The 21,445-nt window shown below is 36.0% G+C and overlaps 2 protein-coding genes across 7 annotated transcripts in view; both read right to left on the bottom strand.

Annotated features, from left to right (window-relative positions):
- IPO11 (importin 11) overlaps window positions 1-21,445 on the bottom strand; it is a 106,789-nt gene that overhangs the window by 18,122 nt on the left and 67,222 nt on the right. For all 6 annotated transcript variants that reach the window (XM_035553676.2, XM_035553681.2, XM_035553677.2 and 3 more), the window contains 3 exons: window positions 19,134-19,229; window positions 17,574-17,687; window positions 16,649-16,770 (listed from right to left, as the gene is read on the bottom strand). In XM_035553676.2, coding sequence (XP_035409569.1) covers window positions 16,649-16,770; window positions 17,574-17,687; window positions 19,134-19,229 — 332 coding nt within the window. The remainder of the gene's footprint in view (window positions 1-16,648; window positions 16,771-17,573; window positions 17,688-19,133; window positions 19,230-21,445) is intronic.
- Window positions 1,616-4,552, bottom strand: LRRC70 (leucine rich repeat containing 70). Its single transcript, XM_035553683.2, has 2 exons — window positions 4,444-4,552; window positions 1,616-3,971 (listed from the first exon to the last, which is right to left on the bottom strand). Exon 2 carries the CDS (start codon window positions 3,958-3,960, stop codon window positions 2,038-2,040), a length of 1,923 nt encoding a protein of 640 aa, XP_035409576.1. The 5' UTR covers window positions 3,961-3,971; window positions 4,444-4,552; the 3' UTR covers window positions 1,616-2,037.

Here is a 21,445-nt window from a genome sequence, read left to right as displayed (position 1 = left end):
GACTACAGAACCTACTACTGTGGAATCACAGACAGTGACAAAAAAAGCAACAAATTTAACACTTATCACAAGGAATTACATAGAGAAGGCAGAAAGTAACAAAAACGGACTAAACAGGAAAATTAATTAGCCACAAAAATAATTAAGCATGAATTTAAGAGTTGTCAGTGTTTTCCCTTCTTAGAAGATATTCGCATGTTACATTTAATTAATATCTGACTAGAAAAGTATAAATAAAGCACTTTCTACTGATGCAACCCAAAATAGTTTAAGCTTTTGCTCAAGTAGCTGAATTAAGTGCTCCATAAACTAAAAGTATATCGTGTGTTACACAGTAGATTAGAATAAAATATTGTGATGCAACAGAAATTAATCTCAATGAAACTGAGATTTTGTTACATTCAATAAAAACATGTAGCAAACAACAATAGAGGCACACAGTGAAGACTTCCGCTGTCACACCCATACAAGTACAGTCAAGGTCTATATTTGTATTGGCAGCAGAAAATATCTGTCATTCCTGGAAATGCACTGGAGATGTACAAACAGGACGACAGGGAGTGGAACAACATGATCATGCACATCAGCTACACTGGCAGAAGGAAGGCTAGCTGGACCAAGAAACCCTGCAGCAGTCCTACGCATCTGGAGAAGTCCTGGTCTCCAGGATGGACTTTGGAACAGCAAGATACTTCTATGCAACTATGAAGTTGAATCAACATCTTGACTATCAAAACATTGCTCTCCATTTTTCACTGTGCAAAATGATCTCCCTTTAAATTGTGCTGTTGATAAACCAAGTGACTGAAGTCTCTAGGGTGCATACCTGAAGACAAACAGTATCTGCAAAAACAGGTACACTCAGCTAGCTGAAAATTTTACTGGATTGGAGCATTTTGAAACTATTTTTAAGACTTTTTCCTTAATAAAACTTGAATTACTGGAGGAACAAGAAAAAAAATCACATAAATTCAGGTTGAAAATACACCCACAACACACTAGATGCAACCTAACAGTAATGTAAAGAGAACATTAATGTCCTAAATAAATGTTAAAATACATGCAAAACAAAAATAATATCCATCATTTAAAGCATAATCATAAAATAAGGTCACTAAGAAACATAATTTGAAGAACTGACACTTTTAAATACACATCACAAAAACAACTATCTTCAGCAATCAAGCTATAGTTATGTACTTAAAGTATAGTAGATTTCTTCTGTTTACACCCCTCATTGAGCCAGACTCTCTGAAATTTTACTATATAGATGAGAATCTTTTATAGACAAAAATTAATCAACTCCATTACCCTAGACACTATAAACTTGTTCAAGTTTTCAATCCACTAGAAATTTAGCTTCCCTATTAGCTATGACCATAAAATGATACAGATGCACACAAAAAATCACTTTTTAATATATTCATTATACAGATTGAATATACATATTTGTATGTTAAAATGTCAGATATGAACACATTTTGTATCATTTAATTTTTTTTCATTAAGAGTTTCAACATGTTAGCTGTAAATATGCTCACATTTTTCTCTGCTATGATTAATGGAGGCAGAACAGAAATTATGCTTTAGAATAAATACAGTAAGCATTATTCTCTTCCCATTCCCCCACATTTCTTGCCTCTACGATCCTGCTAAAAACTGACGTTTAACTTTAAGTTAGCTATGCAATTTCTACAGAAACTTAATACCAGTAAGTACTGCAAAATAAATCAACATACTTTTTCCTGCATACATATTTGAATCATAGAAATAATCTTACAACACGGAAAGATGATAATATACCTATCCATATCAGATTTAAATGACATCTAATAAAAAAATCAGAACATTCAGGAAGCAAATGATGATGCAGAACCCAAATTATACCATTTGCTACAATTCTATCAACCAGCTGATTTTCATCAGTGAAAGATTATTATTATTTTTTTTATTTTATTTTTTTTTTTAGAAAATTGAGTTCTTGACTTCTTGGCATTTCAGATCACCAAAAAAAAATATCAAATCAAATGAGGTTAATTACAATGATGAATGTTCAAACAATATGACCTGTGCCTGACTTTCTGATGCTGTTCGCTTGAGCAACCTAATTTGGTCCAGTTCTGGATGTCCCACTGAATTCTCAGTTAGAGACTGCACTGGATTAGTTATGTTGTATCTGCCAGGCTGATAAAAACCATAATATTCTATTCTCTTTTCACCTGAGTTTTCCAGCACCTTTAGTTTCTGTCTAAACCAAATAATTTTGTAGGTTAGGAACAGGATAACAGCACAAGCCAGAATGAAAAAGGCTAGCAAAATGTCAAAAGCCTGATTCAGCTTTTCAACCTGTTGCGTACAAAGTACAGATGTTTCTAATGATACAGGAGCAGCATCTGTTGGAAATAAACCTTTTCCTTCTACAGTTCTGTTAACAGGTATAATCCGTGCTGGTATTTTTACTGGTGATATTGATAATGTAGTTGCCTGTGATGGAATTTCAGCAGCATTTTCTTCATAAGGCAAAGGGTTAGCAGATGTAGCTGTAGTTCCTTCCCAGAAAGTAACGTATTTTGTATCCACATTAACAAACTGCTCCAATGTATTCTGCCTGTGTACCTTATGCCATGCCATCAGCAAAGTGGTAGGGCTGTGATGGATTTCTGTAGATCCTAGATTCCACGCTGCTTCTGGGCTGGCAGTGGGGCTACTGCAGTTTGCAAACTGAGTCCACCTAATATAACGCAAAGGTCTGCCACGCATACTGAGGGGATTTTGACAGTGAATTTTAACAGAAATAGGAGATGATGCTAGCCAATTCAGCAACCCAAGCATTTTGCAGCTACAGTTCCAAGGGTTGTAGTTTACCTGTAGATGAGTTAAAGACACCAGGGGCTTCAGCACTTCAGGTTGCAACTCTGTAATATTATTAAATGCTAAACTGAGTATTTTAAGTGACTGTCCCATTTTTTCAAAGGTACCATCACCAATACTGGTTATTTTATTTCTGTCTAACTGCAGATACATTAAATTGTTCAATAAAGTAAAAGTACTGGAATTTATATTTTCTAAATCATTATAACTTAAGATTAACTGACTAAGATTATTTAATCCAAAAAAACCATTTGCAGAAATCTCTTTTAGCTTTACACTTTTTAAAGACAAATACTTAAGCTTGTTAAGTCCTCTAAATGCAAAATGATGCACTGACTGAATAGGATTGTGAGACAAAGAAAGTCTTTCAAGGTTTTTGAGCCTTCCAATGGCATTTGATGGCACAAGTGTTAAATTGTTACCTTCAAGGAACAAATATACAAGGTTTTCAAGATGATAAAATGCTGAATCTGATATCCGTGAAATCTTATTATTGGCTAGATTAAGTGTTTGAAGACTTATCATTCCTAAGAAAGTTCCACTTCCAAGAACACTGAGGCGGTTTCTTTGAAGTGTTAAATATCTAACAGAAAGGAGATCACTAAATAATCCTCTGGAAACAAAAGCTATTTGATTATTCTGAAGGTATAAATAACGAAGATTGGAAAGACCTTCAAAGGTTCCTGGATCCAGGCGTTTAATATTATTGTTATCTAGATGCAGGTAGCACAGATTAGGGAGTTCCACAAAAGCTTTTGGATGTACATACGAAATACTGGAATTTTCCATGTAAAGTGCAGCAAGCTTCTGAAGACCTCTTAATTCATTTGGAATGACATGCGATATATTATTCCCACTGAGGTATACAAGAATTGCAGTTTTGGGGAAGTTCCGGGGGATGCTTGAAAGACCCAAGTTACGACAGGTAACTTGCCTCCCTGTGCAGAGCTGGCAAACAGCTGGACAGCCAAGTACCTCCTTCTGGAGGAGCAGGAAAAGAAAACCATTAAGGAGATACGGTAATGCTCCTGTGCAGGGTGGAAAACTTTGCAGTCCACACATATCCCTGTCTTTGTCCTTCTCACTCATCTCTGACTTCGCTAGTAGAGATAAAAAAAAAAAATTATGAATATTATTCATTTGAAATTATGGATTCTACTTGTACATTCTTTAAAAATACAGGCATTACTTTCAAGATTGTTATTTCATATATTCTCCTCGTGATGCTAAATAATCAATTTCAAAATAAAACTTTTAAGTATCATGATTTTGAATTACATGGAAACAAATTTCAAAGTAAATGAACAGTGAAACAAATATACTGTCAAAATAGCTGGAAAATATGTAACCGGTTGCAGCATAAAAGCTGCCAAAATGATGGATTCTAGTAGATTCAAGATACTGCTCATTATTTATTTTTAACAGTTAAAAATGACCAGGAATTTTTTCAATAGCCATCAAGTAAAAGTGCCAGCTAAAACACTGTTCCTTTCATTTGCGGATCATTTTTAATTTGAATTTTGCTTTTATAAAGTTGTGTTACATTCAAAATAAGCAAAAACAATTCCTTACCCCAAATCTGAAGTTCATTATTTCCGTTATTTACTTGTTTTGAAGTTTGTTAGGCTGTTACCAGTTGACTGACTATACTCATCTGCGAAACGTTAGTAAAAGCACTATTGTCGGGTGCTACAACTCTCACGTTTTTCCCCTGGATTTGTAACTGCTCACTCAGGAAACTAAGAAAGAAGTGGTTAAATTGAGGTTGCCATGGATACAGGAAACTGTCAGACAGGAAGTCATTTTATCTGTGCTTCAGAAGCATTGTTGGAAAGGAAATCTCAACTATTTGTTTCTAGAAAACCAAGAACTATCCTAGTTTGTAACTGTTGCCTTATTTTATCTTTATTTTTTTTATAACTACTGATTTTAAGTAGCAGAGCTCTAAAGAGTTTTTTCGAATATAGTTAGTTATAGCTATTACGATAAAGCGTACTTACTTGTAACTACTATTGCCTTATCTGTAAATCCCAGCCCGAAAACAAAACATTCTATTAAACAAACAAACAACATTTATATTGTTCCATCTCTGTCTACAGAGCAAAATCGCTCCTCACGTAAGCAAAGTCCTGTGAAATATAGAACAGCAAGGTCTGGAAGGCAAGGCCTGAACCCCTGGCATGGTACCCGGGGCATGCCAGCCAGGTAAACCCCTCCAGAAAGCCCAGGGAAGCCTAGGAAATCTTGGAGATGAGAACTTCACAACACAGTACTAATAAGTTGTGTATTACATTTACATTACATATATAATTTACATATTCATGTATTTTGCAATAATAATATTATTACACTGTATTTCTTGATTTTCTTGATCTTGATTACACTTGATCCAGGCACTTAGTTAAGTTTCATGTTAGGACACTTTTTTTTAAGCAGACTTATCTGCACAGGTCTATGTATGTTCTAAAAGCCACATCCTACATACATGACTTTAGTTTCCTTCAGTGTCCCTTGTGCAAATAAAGACTTTGTGCAAATATGAACTATAAATAGTCCCCTCACTTAAGTACCGGACATTACATCCCCAGTTTATCTGTCACAGGGACTAAACACTTGCAAAATCCAGTGACATATTCAAAGGGGGAGAGGATGAAATAATAAAAAGAGATGTAAAGTTAGAGATTAAATGTAAAAATAGAGTAACTATAAAATCACAGTTTATACTAATATGAGACACCTTGCTTAGCAAAATGAACATGACAAAGCCCATCAATGGCCAAACACAAGATAAACACAAGTCAAACACAAGAGACAAACATAAGACATTACAGGAGAATCAAGTAGCTTCAGCCACAAATACCTCACATCGGAAACATGAGTTCACTTAAGAGGCAAAATGTCATCCAAAATATCTTTGTCTATAAAAATCCAAACTGAAATGCAGGAAGCACATGAGCCAAAGAACAGAATAGATAAAGACACACTTTTGAAGCGTCTTTCCTCCAAATTCTACCTAAAGAGTTTCTAAAGCTTTAAAAAAAGTTTTAACCATACACAACTGGCTTTACTAGCTTTTTATGTTTGAAATATAAAACACAAAACATTGTCAACTGATAAAGCTGTTCAAAAGCACCTTGAGTTGGGAGGAAGGGGACTGTTTAAAAAAGAGACAAATTTAATCTTTAATTCTACCACTGTCAATCTCTCTTAAAATATCTAAACAAAATTACTAAATCAGCAGAACCAGTAGAATTGGTCCATGGGCCAATTTAGACAGACATTATCAGTTACAACCCAGAATTTGAACTGCATTTGGTTCTTTATTCTGAGACCACTAAACCAACAGGAAAACTAATTGTTCTTTAGCATTAACTATTCATTTTACATTTGATTTTTTAAACCATATTTAGCATTATTGTGGATGCAAAGGAAAGTAAAATAAAATAGCATTTCATTTCTTTAAAGCAGCAAACACTGAAACAGTTTTGAACAGTTCCCATGATGATTAAGGAAATATCCCAGATATGGGAGAGAGCAGTTAGAATAATTGAAAAAGATTACTCAGATCAGATATAATCAAGTGAAGGAACAAAGCAGAGAAAGACTGCCCCAAAATGATAAGTTACTTCATACTCTGACCTACCCTACACTCCATACAGCTTATTTATACTGACATTTACTTGGGTAAAGAAATTTTAAAAGTTATTTCTTACGTGTTGTGTGAAAGAACTCCAAAGGACTGAAAGAAGTAAGTCCTGAGCTAAAAATGTTTTAAAGGACAAATACTAATAGATCTTGTGTTTTCAAAATGGGCAGAAAATTTGGAAGACTAAAATAATTACTGAAATTCCATGGGACATCAAATAGTATGAAAATTTAGAGAAAACAGTAGGGTATGGGCCAGATAAACAAAAGTTGGTGCCCAGAAAGTTGCTGAATATCTGTGGTCTTGTACTAAAGGTGAATTATTGATACCAAAAAAATTTTGATCAAACTCTCAGTACCACAGTGGTCCTGAGTACATCACTGACTTTTTTGATCATCAGGTCCCACATACAAAATTATGAAGAAAAGTGTTAAGGTCATTGATCAATTCACAGTAGTAATTCTGGGGAAAATCTTGTCCAGTACTCTGTAAGAAATGGCACCTAAAGTCCTGCAGATCTGATCTGACTGTAATTTCTAGGTATTATCTCATTAATAGTACACACTTAAAATACCTGAGAGGAGTATCTATTATGGAAAAAGAAAAACAGCATGCTATGTAACTGATACCATCATTTGGGGAAAAACATTAAAAATTGGTATAGGTATTTCTCAGACTCGCTAGTCCATAAAAAAAAAACGAAAATTCCGTCATTAGTTTAAAACTACTAAGACAGCACTTAAGCAGAAAAGCCCCAAATTGTTCATTAAAAAGAGCTTTGGCACCTCCAACAGTGACATATTTTATGCACATATTTTGTTTTCCAGTGATAGGAAGAGCAAGTTTATTTACGAATATAGATAGCTTCACATGGCGATACATTTATTTTTGAATTCTGAAGTGAATTTATCTTAATACATTAACATTATTGAAGCTCCTTGTGTCGTTTCTTTTAGCATATTAAAATCTAGTTCAATGACTCCTTGCCAATACAAGCATGAAGTCTGAGCAACAGTAATTTATCAACTTCTTCATAAAATGAAATGTCAAAGCAATTGAAAGAACACACAAGCATTATACCTAGTACAGCCTTTCCAAGCGACCTCTATTTTCCCACTAGCCAATACTAGATAAAAGTATGATTCAGGTTAAGAATTTAATAAGAATAAAATAGTCATCCAACTCAAAATTATGAAGAGCAGAAAAACAAGTTCAAGTACAAAAGTTACAAATGCAACAAGTTCAAATGCAAGTTCAAAAGTTACCCACCTTTAAAATGTATTAAAGCCAGTTTTTGAAAAGGGATTTCATTTTCAATCATTACAAAGTTATGTTAAGCTCACACACTGAAGGAAAACCAATTCTTATGACTGCAACTATTCTTTTGAGCTTGTAAGAGTGAAACTGTCCATTTCCATCCCTCTACATTATTTCACAAGAAATTGTATAGCACAGTAAAACTATGCAGGGGCAAAAGTTAAAAACGACCTGCATGTGATGCACTGTTCATATCCCAACACAGAATTCAGAAGAAAAATCTCAAGGTCAGTTATTCTCCATTACCATTTCCCTTTATTTCTTTGCTATTGGAATGGTCAGTCCCCAAAAGAACTGCGCTCCTCCAACCCTGCTTATTTTCCATCTTCTCTTTGCTATTACCACTCTGATAATTCAGCAAGTACCTCCTCTTACAGGCCTTCTGCTTTTTTTCTTCACAGGTGGGCTAAGATGCACCTTGTTTTACTTCCAAATAGTTACCACTTTCTACCCACATCTTTCTCTTATGTTAAATGTTAATTTACAAGCTACAAACACACTGCTTGGGTAGAATAGCCATCAACATTTAATCTCATTTTCACCTGGTTTCTTTGATCCAGTGACACCTGCTATGGACATCTTGTTGATGTTAAGATAACAGGCCTCAACCCCCTACCCCCACTCTCCTTTTTTTCCTCATTATCATTTCGAAAAAGTCTTGATTTGCTCCTTCAGTTACTGAAAATTTCTCCATTCCACTGAGCACTACTCCACTCTTATATAACAGCAACTGTGATTATCATAAAGGGAGGACACAGGCACGGAAGCTGTAATACTAAATTAATAACCCAGAAAAAAACATTCCTGTTTAATAAAGGCACAGTATTAAACGTTTATACATGTAAACATTTATCACAAAACCCATTTCAATCTTTGTAACTTATTTTCCTTTTTATCCTTGGCATTTATATGCATATTTTTATTAAGTTATGAAAAGCAGATTTTGCAACATCCTGAGAAACAATAAGAAGAAAACTACAAAATTATTTTTCCCATTGAGAATAAGAAACTACACATACACCTCCCTTTTAGAAATCTTACTTCACTTTAAACTCTAGAAAAAATGACAGAAAGCTCGTACAAAGCTAAGAGTAAAACTCTTACCTAGCAATAATTATTACACCAAAAAACATTTCTTATGCAAACCAACAAGAAAAAAATAAAGTCAGAGTGAGCAGTAACCTTGTGAGTAAAACAATAACAAAGACTGGCCATTAATGAAATGCAGAGATGTAACATGCTGAAAAAAAAAGTATTTTTAGCTTTAGCCTCTAACTATTCACTACAATAATTAGTGAACTCTGATCAAACTAGAAAAGCAATACAAAATATAGTTAATATGACTGCAATTAAAACCCAAAGATTTAAAGAACTCAATTCAAATAATTTCCCAAATTTCAACCAGAGTAGCTAATTAACTTTCTGGAAACTGATTCAAACCTAAATCCAATTGTACAGCTCTCAGCAGCATGCTGCCTAACTTACCATACAGCACGGCCATGCACTTAGCATTAGCAACTGACAGCTTCTAAAAATTTTAGAAAAGGAAAGCATGAGCGATTGGTACCTTCCCTGAAAACTACTACAGAGAATATGTGTACACAAAAACCAAACGCTACTTCTCCTTTAAAAATACAAATATTCTTTACGCTCCCACACTAGACATTCCTTTACAAAACATCAAATTCTGGTATTTCAAACAGTCACTTCCCCACCATTTTGATTAAGAAACATTGATTTTTAGGACACTACTTATTTGCAGAAGTACTTGTAGTGACATGGGTTGTGTTGTTAACCAGTTATGGCACCTTATTCAATCTTAAAAGTCCTGCGCTGCTAAGTCACCAGAAATCTCAGCTGCTCTCCAGCAATCTCAAACATCATGGAATATATGGCAAGACGACGAGCAGACGTACCAAAACAGATTAAAACAAACAGGTGGAAAACTAACTACAAGTTTCTATTAACTATTTTTTAAAACCTATTACAATCTTGTGATTTCTGACTTACCTGACTTTAGCCAGGTAAATACATTTTAGCTTGTTCAAAAATGTATTTGCAAGCATGTAAACTGCATATTACAAAGGATAAATAGTTTGAAGAAAGCTATTTTGACCATGTCTCAGAGTGTTTTCATATGACTTTAACATAGCAGCAATTTAAGATTTTTATTATATTTTTATGGTAAATAACAAGGTTACATTGTGTGATTTTTAACAGCACTTAATCAGCATTTAATCACCAGCCAATTGAACACAATGGTTTCAACAGAATTTGCTATGATAGACACAGCAACTTAGTTAAAGGTTCAAGAATGGCATGGCTCATCTGAGACCTTCCAAATTCAGTCATGTGTTTCCAAAATCCCCCTTTTAGGGTGAATTACTCACCCTACTTCCTTCTCAGCATTTGTCTGCAGACGAGCTTGTTCCTCAAGGAGTCAGCCCCGAGATGTGCTTCTCAAGGGTACCCTGAGAGGTATCCCAGCTCAGGGGGAGATCAAGGGTGCAGCCTCCTGCAGACCCTAGAGAGCTAAAAGGGGCTCTTACTCAGGACTGCTATTTAGAGGACTGTGAGACTGACTAACAGTACTATCATCCTGGCTATGGTACATATAAGGCAATTTCAGTATTTTCCACCAACCCTGCTACTCTGGTACCTTGCAGAATGTATGGCTCTGGTACTGCCCAGAGCCTGAGCAGCAGGGTTGGAGACACGATCAGGGAGTGCCTATTTGTACTCACCCATTACGCCTGCTGCTCACTGGCAATGGAGGACTGACATAACATCACTTAGTCCTGAACTGCAGCTGAACTTCACCACATAGATCAAGCCAGCCACAATCCCTGGAGAGCTCAGATTGGCTTTTCTCTAGCTGCTATATATTTATAAGAAAAAGCGACTGACTCGTAGTCAAGCTCAGATTCCTTACCATGTTCTGGAACTCCAAATTGCAAGGAAGGATCACATCGAGGCCCACCATGGCTCAGAAGCCTGAGCAAGACTTATGTCAAGTGCAGGAATAGAGTGCACCTGCCACAGACCATTAACAACTTTTGCTGTCTTTTATATAATTAAAAGGTTTTATTTTAGGGTGGAATAGATTTATAAGAGTTTTAGGAAAGATTCCTGAAATCCTGTATTTATATAGGTCAAACAAAAACAAGATACTAGCTGCAGTCAATCCCTTATGACTACAGTTTAACTTTATTTTATTTTTCAGTAGCTCAGTTGCATTTAGTGACATAATCCCTTGACATTATTTGGTACACTTTGCAAGCAAGCCTTATAGGCCTTACCGGAAATGTTCCTGACCAGTCCATAATAAAAACCAGTCCATAATAAAAACTCAGGTGTGGTGAAAAATTAATGAAGTTTTTGAACAAGGGCAGTTTAAACTGTATGTCCAATCTGCATCCTCTAATCAATGCTTTGATGTCAAATACTAATTATGTAGGTGAACACACATTTCACTAAATAAATAAAAAAAGAAGTGGGGAAGAAAGGGCAATGGCTTCAGTAGGGTATCCTTGTTTCTTTATTGAGATGATAAAATCAGTTATGTAACAAATTCTGACTTTATAAATGAGGATATAACTACCCTGAAGGAGAATATGACATTATTCTTATATTATTGGGTTCATGAGGGGTAGATCCTGCCTAACAAATTTGATTTCCTTTTATGATAAGATCACCCATCTAGTCGATCAAGGCAAACCAGCTGATGTCATCTTTTTGGACTTCAGCAAAGCTTTTGACATGGTTTCCCATAGGATCCTACTGGACAAAATGTCCAGCATACAGCTAAACAAAAGCATCATACGATGGGTGAGCAATTGGCTGACGGGCAGGGCTCAAAGGGTTGTGGTAAATGGGGCCACATCTGGCTGGCAGATGGTCACTAGTGGGGTCCCTCAAGGCTCCGTTTTAGGGCCAGTCCTCTTCAATGTTTTTATAAATCATTTGGATGTAGGACTAGAAGGTGTTTTGAGCAAATTTGTCAACGACACCAAACTTGGAGGAGTTGTGGACTCGGATGAGGGTGGAAAGGCCTTGCAGAGAGATCTGGACAGATTGGAGAGCTGGGCAATCACCAACCACAAGAAGTTTAACAAAAGCAAGTGCCGGGTCCTGCACCTGGGACGGGGCAACCCTGGCTATACAAAGACTGGGCGACGAGATGCTGGAGAGCAGCCCTGCAGAGAGGGATCTGGGGGCTGTGGTTGACAGCAAGTTGAATATGAGCCAGCAGTGTGCCCTGGCAGCCAGGAGGGCCAGCCATAACCTGGGGTGCACCAAGCACGGCATCGCTAGTCGGTCGAGGGAAGGGATTGTCCTGCTCTACTCTGCGCTGGTGCGGCCTCACCTCGAGTACTGTGTGCAGTTCTGGGCACCACAGTACAAAAAGGACATTAAACTGTTGGAGAGTGTCCAGAGGAGGGCTACGAAGATTGTGAAGGGCCTAGAGGGGAAGACATATGAGGAGTGGCTGAGGTCACTTGGCCTGTTCAGCCTGGAGAAGAGGCGGCTGAGGGGGGACCTCATCGCAGTCTACAACTCCTCGCAAGGGGGAGTGGAGAGGCAGGTGACCTATTCTCCGTTATCACCAGTGACAGGACCCGCGGGAAGGATGTTAAGCTGAGGCAGGGGAAGTTTAGGCTGGACATCAGGAAGAGGTTCTTCACCGAGAGGGTGGTCGCACACTGGAACAGGCTCCCCAGTGAAGTAGTCACTGCACCAAGCCTGTGTGAATTTAAGAAGCGATTGGACTGTGCACTTAGTCACACGGTCTAAACTTTTGGGCAGACCTGTGCGGTGCCAGGAGTTGGACTCGATGATCCTTATGGGCCCCTTCCAACTCGGGATATTCTATGATTCTATGATTATTATATGACTTTCCTGTGATGGCTATATGTAATATTAGGACATAACCTTAAGAGGAAAATTAAATTTCCAACAAAGTAACTTTAAAAAATGACAAAGAAAAACTTCTGTAATAACCTAGTGAAGATTTATAATTGCAGACTATAAGTGCTTGTACTTGCTGAATGCCAATTATAATTGGCAGAAATCACACTGGCTGACATATCAGATTTGATACACAATGAAAAAATGCAGACATTTGTTTACACGAAGATTAGATACAAGTAGAGCAACCTGAAGAACCTCTTCAGCTCTTAGCCTCTTCTTTGCAGTAGTTTTTCCAGTCAAATATATTTGAATCAAAGGGAAAGAGTGAACACTGGAATCTGGAAATACTACTCAAGTGCCATAAATTAAAAAGAAAAAAGACTGGATAGATTCAAATGCTTTGTATTTCATACTTAGCAAAGTAAAGTCTCCGCTATTTTGGAGCTGTACCACTCTACACTGGTATGTCTAGCAAGAATGAGCATACTCTCAAGCACCAAAATTAGTTGACCATTTTTGGAAGGCACTGACTTTGAGAATTTATAGCAGAAATAAATTAAAAACAGACAAAATACATTTTACAGGTGAGCTCTTAAAGAACCCTCAGGAACAGTAAGAAGTGGAACAAAGAAGCCCATTAGGAAATTACTACCTGCTTATTCTAACTTTAAATTGATTGTCTTAGTATTATTTAAGTCTTTAATATTTTGACGTAACTTCCTACCATTGGTTCTGTTGCTTTTTTTTTTTCATTAACCTCCCCAAACTGTATTTTATGAAAGTAACACATCTTTCCCTACACAGCATCATGAGAAATTTGAAAAAGAAATTCAACTGTAGTACCAGACTACTATGGTTTAAATTGACGGCGTAATCACAACTGCTCTCCACTTGAAAATGCTCATCAGGAATCAATATTAATAAGAGGTTACGGATGCCCTCTATTCAGATTTGGATAATTTATGTACAGCATGGTTCTATTTTATAGAAATAACTCTTCATGGATATCACACTGCAAATTCTATATTGAAGCTTACATTGACCTTTATTTAAGATCTAAAAAAAACCTACAACCACTTCCACAGAAAACAGTGAAAGGACAAGTATCAGAAGTGAGCAAAAACCTGCATGGCCTTAGAAGCATCATGAAACAAGAACAAATCCAATCCATTTTACTGTGACACATACTCTCTAAGACTGCTAAGGGAGAGTGGGTAACTAGCAGAAAAGCATGCTGCTTCTTTTGCCCTTTTTTTTTTTCCTTCAGTGAAAGCAGAGACTGATTATATCTGGGACCTCTTAAAAATCCAACCTGGACTATGAATCCCAGATGTTCACAAGCCTACTGCTCAGTATAAGCAAGCCATAGAGTCTAAGCTAGCAACATTACATAGGACAGCACAATCTACAACGATCTCTTTTCAATAGACACCTGTGTAAAACAAAGTGTGCTCCCAGACAAAATGATGTGATACAAAATCCAGCAGTACTCAGTTCAGGCCAAAGAATTATTGCAAATCCCATGGGATACATGTATCAGTCACTCAAAAACGCTAACAATTTGAGTGCCCAGATTCAAGACAGCAAATGAAGATAATTAGGTAACACTTCGTTTATGCAAAAAAAACAAATGAGTAAAACCAGGAAATTACTGCAAAGTGAAAAGGTGCTGCAACACTACTCAGGAAAGAAACGGTTATTGTTCTTTTTAATATTTTTTTTTTGAATATGAACTTCTAAAGACTAACACAATGTGCAGCTGCAAGTAGGAAGATAAACAGGATGCTGGATTGAAGGACTATAAGCATACATGATAAAATGCAGTGGTACTGTTGCTACTAAAGATCTGTCATTCCATATGACGATATTGCTTACAAGACAGCTATAGTTGGGCTAATAAACTGTTACTTTATAACCTGCTTAGGCCAACGATTTGGCCTGAGAACCACTGTGACCTACAACTGCAATGTAGCAATTTCCATCGTATCCACTCTAAAATCCTTTACTAATGCTAGGTGCAGTACAGATACCTATTTTCTCTATAGTAAAATCCTGAAACCTGCTAGCATTACCCGCTATGGGAGTGAGCTGAGGGTGGAAACCTGCTCTGCAACAAGCAGAAATGTATACATGGCTTTCCTGAGCAAGTCTGCCTCACTGCCGTCCTCAGGAGACAAAATCCTGTTCAGCCTCAGCAGCTGAGAAATCTTGAACTGGCTTAGGAAATCCAAAGAAATGTCTAATCAGTAATCTGTTTGGAGAGGTAATTCAAAAGGCAAAATTACATAGCTTTTCTTGAGAAGGTTGTGTGTAAGAATTTAAGTATCCTGTTTAAATACAGTAGTTTAATATATTTTTGCCTAACTCTGCAAATTGACTTGCAAAAGAACATTTTTTTTAACATGAGTTTCAGATGTGAGATATAGCAAGCATATGTAATATAATTTCTATGAAATGCCAAAAACAGTGACTCACATTGTTAGGTAGAAGGAACAAGTGCTTGACAGAATCAATTTCACATATTCAGTCTGAAGGTATGTTTGGCTCTGGCAGTCTATTAGTTGTACAATAAAATTTTTGTAGCCTTTATAAAGATATGCCCACTGAAGAGAAGCTTTTTTTTTTGAGAAGAGGCATTCTTAAGTAATTTGAATATCTGAAAACTAAAGCTGTCATTAGCAGAAGTTTTATTGCATTGAGAACTGCCAAAAATAATTTGCTCTTGCAGCAGGAAATTTGGAACAGCTGAAGGTAGTTCAAAAATAACAAGGTTATCTAAAGCAAGTTTTTTCCCTCCTCTCTTTACAAGAAACTTCACAGGAAGACAGGCATGTACTTCAGCAACTTAAATTTTAGCTAATACCACTAAGAATGTTTCAAATACATTCATAAGTTTTAACACTTAGGTCTGCTGAAAAGAACAAAAGCTTTCTCAAACCAGCTGCTTGGTTCACCTTTGGCTAAATATCTGTCCTGATGATCTGGGGAAAAAAAATGAAAGCTTCTGTGCACACTAAAAGAAATGAAACCGCTAAGTTATACATATAAGAGTTCCTTGATTTTTAGGTACCAACTACATACTCTACAGCTTTACAAATACTAACATAGTTTTAGGATTTGTAAGTAACATCTAAATTATCACTGGAAAATACTTCAGACTTTTCAAGAAATCTAGCAGACCAAACATTAACTCATGCAATACTGTATTCCTGACTTTCAAAGCAAACAAGAATACTCTGAGGGTACATATGACCTGAGCTCTCATCTAAACATGTATTACAAATGAATCCCTGTAGTGACAATTTAAAAGAGTAACTCTATTCAGCATTTTCATTTAGAATTCTTTTTTTGTGTGTGCTTTTATCCACCAATGGCCATGGTCAGAGAAAGGGCAATACTATAAGCTAATCAGAGAAAAAACTGTTCCACAGTTTTTCCACAGTAACTCTTCCACTGAATGTCATTAAGTAGAAAAACAGGATGAATGTTACGAATTACCCTCAACCTGAAACAAGACTGAACAAACATTATTCCCTAGAATGGACATCAAAAGACTAACGAGCCAACTCAAAGAACCACATATCAGAGGAGCAGCTAATCCAATATTAATATGAGAACGTACGCTAAAAATTATGGTCAAAATTACCGTAGTTTCCTCACTTTTGCTGAATGACATTTTCAAAGAGCTGAAAAAAGTTTATTGCTTTATTACTATGAATCCCAAGAAAAGATTAATATAATGTAGTATCAAAATTTTACCTTTTTAAGCTTCTTTAGCCCTAAATAAAGATGCAATAAAACTACTCGTATTTGAATATTAATTTGCAATATTGTGAAAGGTCTTACAAACTATCTTAAGGGGCTTTGAAGAATTCTTTTTAATGCATTTTTGCATTCTCTCACCCATTCAACGATGGTAGAAGTGAAAGCAATGCCAAAGCAGACAGTTTTCTTCTCTCTGGCTGAGTGATGTTATCCATGCGATCAACCCACATTTCAATCATGTTACCAAGAATTTGGTCCAACTGCAATGGGAAACAGTTACATAAATGTCACAGAAGTTGAACCAAGTGATGTATTTTTATTTATTGGTGTGTCCCCCCACCCCCCTTTAAAATTATTAATTGATCATGCTTCCAGGCCTTGAACCACCCTCACCATTGTAACCTTGAAGTTACAAATGCATTTAGTTCACAGACAGAGCACAGATTCAGAACACTGAATTACTCAGTTTTCATATGAGAATCTTAGCACATGTAAATGACGTGAATTTACTCTTTTTAAAAAAACAAAAACAAAAAAACACTTTCACCAGTGGCAGAGACTTGTCTTTTTCTGTTTAAACCTGAAGATAAGAAAATTATTACATTCCTCTTCAAGACATAGCGAAACACTTGTAGCAAAGGAGCCTCAATAACCTGATCACTGAAAACTGAGCACATTGAACCAGCTGTTCTAGAAACCATCACTGGTGAACGATTAAACCACTGTCCCTCATACAAAACCATCAAGGTGCAACAAGGAAAGCAACTCTCACCCTGAAACATCATGCAAACTAAGAGGGCTTATAAAGATCATAGCGGGATACAGCAAGAAGAAAATCTAGAGATTGTGTAAAATTTCCGATGAGATGTTTTAAGCAAATTGTGGGAACACATAAAACTTGGTACAGGAGGAGTTCAGGGGAAGAAACAAAGCAGGAGAAAGGGAACATGCTTGTACTGGGGAGGTACAAGCACTGAAAACACAGGGAAATTTTTTTTCACGTCAAAAGAACGTAATATTTCCACATGAAATACTGTTGAAATACCAAGACAAGCATCCTTACCTCCTGACCCAATTCACATGCCATCTGGTTCAAAAGTAATGAAAAAAAACTTGTATTTTGTAGTAGAACTCTACCCATGACACCCAGATAAGTAGACATCAACATTGGGTATCTCTGAAACAAAAGTAAACAAGACCAAAGAGTATTTAGTTCAATCGAGTGTTAAAAATACTTAACATACAGCACAAAAATGCATGGAAAACATTTACATGCATCCTTTATGCATTTTATTTAATTATAATTTTAAATGTTCATAGAACACAATATTGAGCAATAGTTACCAAGGAGTATACTGACACTTACAAAATGAGAAACATGGCAATCCACAGTCTGTTTCACTCAAACAGCCATGACAACAAGCAAAATGATTTTACTATATATATTTAAAAGTCAGCAGCTTGAAAATAAGCAATATACTTCACTGTTAAAAAATAACTCTTAAAATTGATTATGGTTCCAAAATACTGTTTAAAATTTTAGTAACAATAAATATAGCTAATATTTCAGAAGTTGTTACTGCTCTAAGAGAACCTATATGCATTTGCCAAAATCTAGTTTGCAAGTGTCTCAAAATTAACTGGATACAGTAATAAACAACTTAGTTTATTATCTTTTGTTATTTTCATTTTAAAAGAAGCTACAGATAAATCCAACATCTAATAATGTAAGTATTTTGCAGAACTGCCTACTGGAAAAACAAAACGTCAACATTTACCTGAAAATGTTAACACATTATTGTTAACCTGTTCAAAGCCTTTTTTTTTTTTTTTTTAGTTTGTACTGCAAAAATAAAACTGTTAAGCAATATTACTTGGTCTAATCTTGGAAATATGTTAGTTAACTCAATCACAGTAAGAGTCAAATATTGATAAAAAAGCAGATGTTTTGATCGAAGAGGTCAGAAGCATACAGAACTTCACCCACCAGTTCTGCCAGTAAAAATCCTTTTTCCTCCTACTATCAATACTTGGTTAAAGCATATTTGATTTTACTCTTTTCTGTCCAACATGAAAATTTGTTGAAGGCACAGAGAAAAAGAAAACATGTAAGTAAACAAAATATGAAAGTTGCTTCCACCTTACATAAATCATTCTCACATTCTTCAGCTCTTCATATTAGTTACATCAATTGGAAAAAAAAAAGGTCAAGTCATTCCTCTCCCTACATTCCAGCTTGTTTTGCTCTGATGCATGTAGACTTAGAAGTAAGTAGTATATCACAAAAAAGGCACAACAAAAAGCCCTAATACTTACAAAGCATCTAAGTGCTACCAGTGTAGTCATAGCACATTTTCAGTGTTAAAAGTGAAGGAACAGAACAATAAAACTTGTGGTATTTTATTATAATGAACATTAGATGATGAAATAAGTGATGAATAGATTTAACTCTTGCGCTACCATTTTTACTACATATAGACTTTGAAAATAGCTGTCAAAGATCTATCAGATGGACTTAAAACTAGAGAAAAAGAGAGAAATACCAACACGAGAAAACTGGGCCAGGCAATTGAAGGTACTTTCCTGTTCAAAAGGTAGAGAGGACCAAAAGAATAACTCTTACCTCCCCATCTATAATCCCTTTGAATACTGATGGCAGAAGGGGCTGAAACATTTGAGGACCCAAAACAGGATTTACTTTCAGGACGTTTTCCACAACCTTAAGAACAAAATTAAATTAGATAATAAATACATTTAAAAATCATAACTGAAACTTTAAAACTACATATACCGATCTATAAATAAAACTCTGGTAAGATGTTTACCATTAACAAAACCCAGGACTGCTGAAAGTACGTTCTAGTTAAGTGCTCTGCAAACCTGACCTGCTTTCATTCGCACATGGCAAACTGACATGAGAAGCCAAACCAAGGGTCCCATCTAGACAAGCACCTCCTCATCAGCCACATTCTGATCCTGGCAAAGCTAGCAAGGCTGGGCTCCAGGAAAAGCAGCTTGATGAGGTATGCTGGAAGGGAGGAGTCCCAGCAGTTTAAGGCCTATTACTGTACCTTTGTTCAGTCACTTTTTTGGGGGAGGGAAGGGGGAACCATTGATTAGACCCTTCCATCACTTTGCATGTTGTAAGTAACTGCAAGTGATCTCGTATAGGCTATTCTAAGTACCTGGCTCTGGCTCCCAGTTTTTACATTCTTAACTCATTGTTTCTCAGCTCTCTCTTTTCCCATGAGATGTTCCCTGAAGTAATTTTTTTCCTGCACTCTTTGGGCTTTCTCCTCCCAAGCTGCTTGTGCTCTCCCAGTGCAGAGATGTGTGGTTGCTGTCCTTACTATCCATGCACACGCGTATAAAAAAGGAAGAATGGGGCAACAACTCAAAAGGTTTCCTTTTTCCACACCCTTTCAGTTTAGGGGAACTTCCACACAGAAATTCTTGTCTAGTCTCCCCTGAATCTGCATACATGTAAAAATCTTGATGCTTGAAGAAACACCATTTTAATTTTCCCCCTCCTTTAATTTTTTTTTTTTTAATCTTGTTCCTACTAGCTTAATTTAGTGGTCCCCATTTCCCATTTCTTGCCTTGAACAAGATGTTTTTTCAATGCCTCTCGATTTTGTAGACTTTTAACATACTGCTGTATGTGGGGCCAACAAAACCTTTCCCCCTACGCATCTCTTCTGGGGACTTGAAGATTTGGCTGAATCATTTGTTCCTCGTACAGAATCTTTTCAAACCTTTGATAGTCTGACTTGTTTTTACCTGAGCTTTTTTTGAGTTCTGCTTAAACCTTTTCAAGATTAAGACAACAGAGCTTTACATAGTGTGATACCTAAGCAAATCATTGATCTTTCCAGGAGCACAAAAAACATTGTTTTGTTCCCTATTCCTCCCAATACCTCCTAGGGTTTTTGTTTGTTCATTTGTTTTCTTTTTGACTGCTATTTCATTAACGGTTCTGTGGAGATAAAAAGATCATTGGGTCCTGAGCAGTAACGACTAACTCAGAGCTGACTCCTTTAGGTAAGACAAGACTGTTTTTTCCCCAGATGCGTAGTTGCAAGTAGCAAATTTCTGCTACTTAAGTGTTCATTCCAAGATCTTACCTAAAATTGATAAAAACCACGTCATTTATTTTCAACAAATTATGAATTTAGAAAAAAAAGAAAAAAAACTCTTAGAAAAAGGAGAAGACATCAATAACAGTAAAAATCACTGCCTTTAATATAGCCTTTTTCAACTTCCCTTTATCCTGTCTTGTAATCTTAGGGAGGAAAAAATAATCCCATCTAGGCAATAGGAATGATGGCTACCGCAGGCAATTAAATGCTGGAAAGACACATGAATTCCTGAAAATGTAAAATCTACTTCATGTAATTTAATCACCAAATTGTAGCACTGCAAGCATATCAGTTATTAATGATAGCTCTCTTCCATGCACGCTGAAACAATATAGCCGGACAATTATTTTTTTTTTAAAGTATTCCCGTGTTAAGTAATACAGCATAAAAAAAATTCGTTAGATCAAAACTACATTCTCAAGGTTGCCCATTCTTCCTCTTAAGATTGGTTTAGAAAGAGTTATGCTGTATAAAGATATATTTAAAACTAAAAAAAACTTATAATTAAATGTTAATAAAACAGCAGTAGACATGCCTATGTTGATAATATTAATATGTAAAAGAAAGTCAGAAAAATCAAGGTAAAAATGCCTATCAATTCCTATGGTGCATAAATAGAATTTTGATTACTTCACAGTCGTAAGTTATATTTATAAAAATGTGAAATTTCTATGTTTATTTCTATATAGTTAAGCAATTATCACAAGTATAAACACTAAAATGAAGTTCTAGAGAAATACATATTAAATTCAAGAAGAGCAGACATTTTGTTAAGGCAGTCAGTCTAACTGCTTGT

This window comes from Cygnus atratus, chromosome Z (genome assembly GCF_013377495.2).
Source record: "Cygnus atratus isolate AKBS03 ecotype Queensland, Australia chromosome Z, CAtr_DNAZoo_HiC_assembly, whole genome shotgun sequence".
Lineage (NCBI taxonomy): Eukaryota > Metazoa > Chordata > Aves > Anseriformes > Anatidae > Cygnus > Cygnus atratus.
Note: the sequence above shows the minus strand (reverse complement) of the source record. Positions and strands in the feature narration are given on the sequence as shown.

What these genes read in the sequence shown, in the direction of transcription:
- LRRC70 (XM_035553683.2), bottom strand. Translation starts at nt 3,960, where the DNA reads ATGAGTGAGAAGGACAAAGACAGGGATATGTGTGGACTGCAAAGTTTT.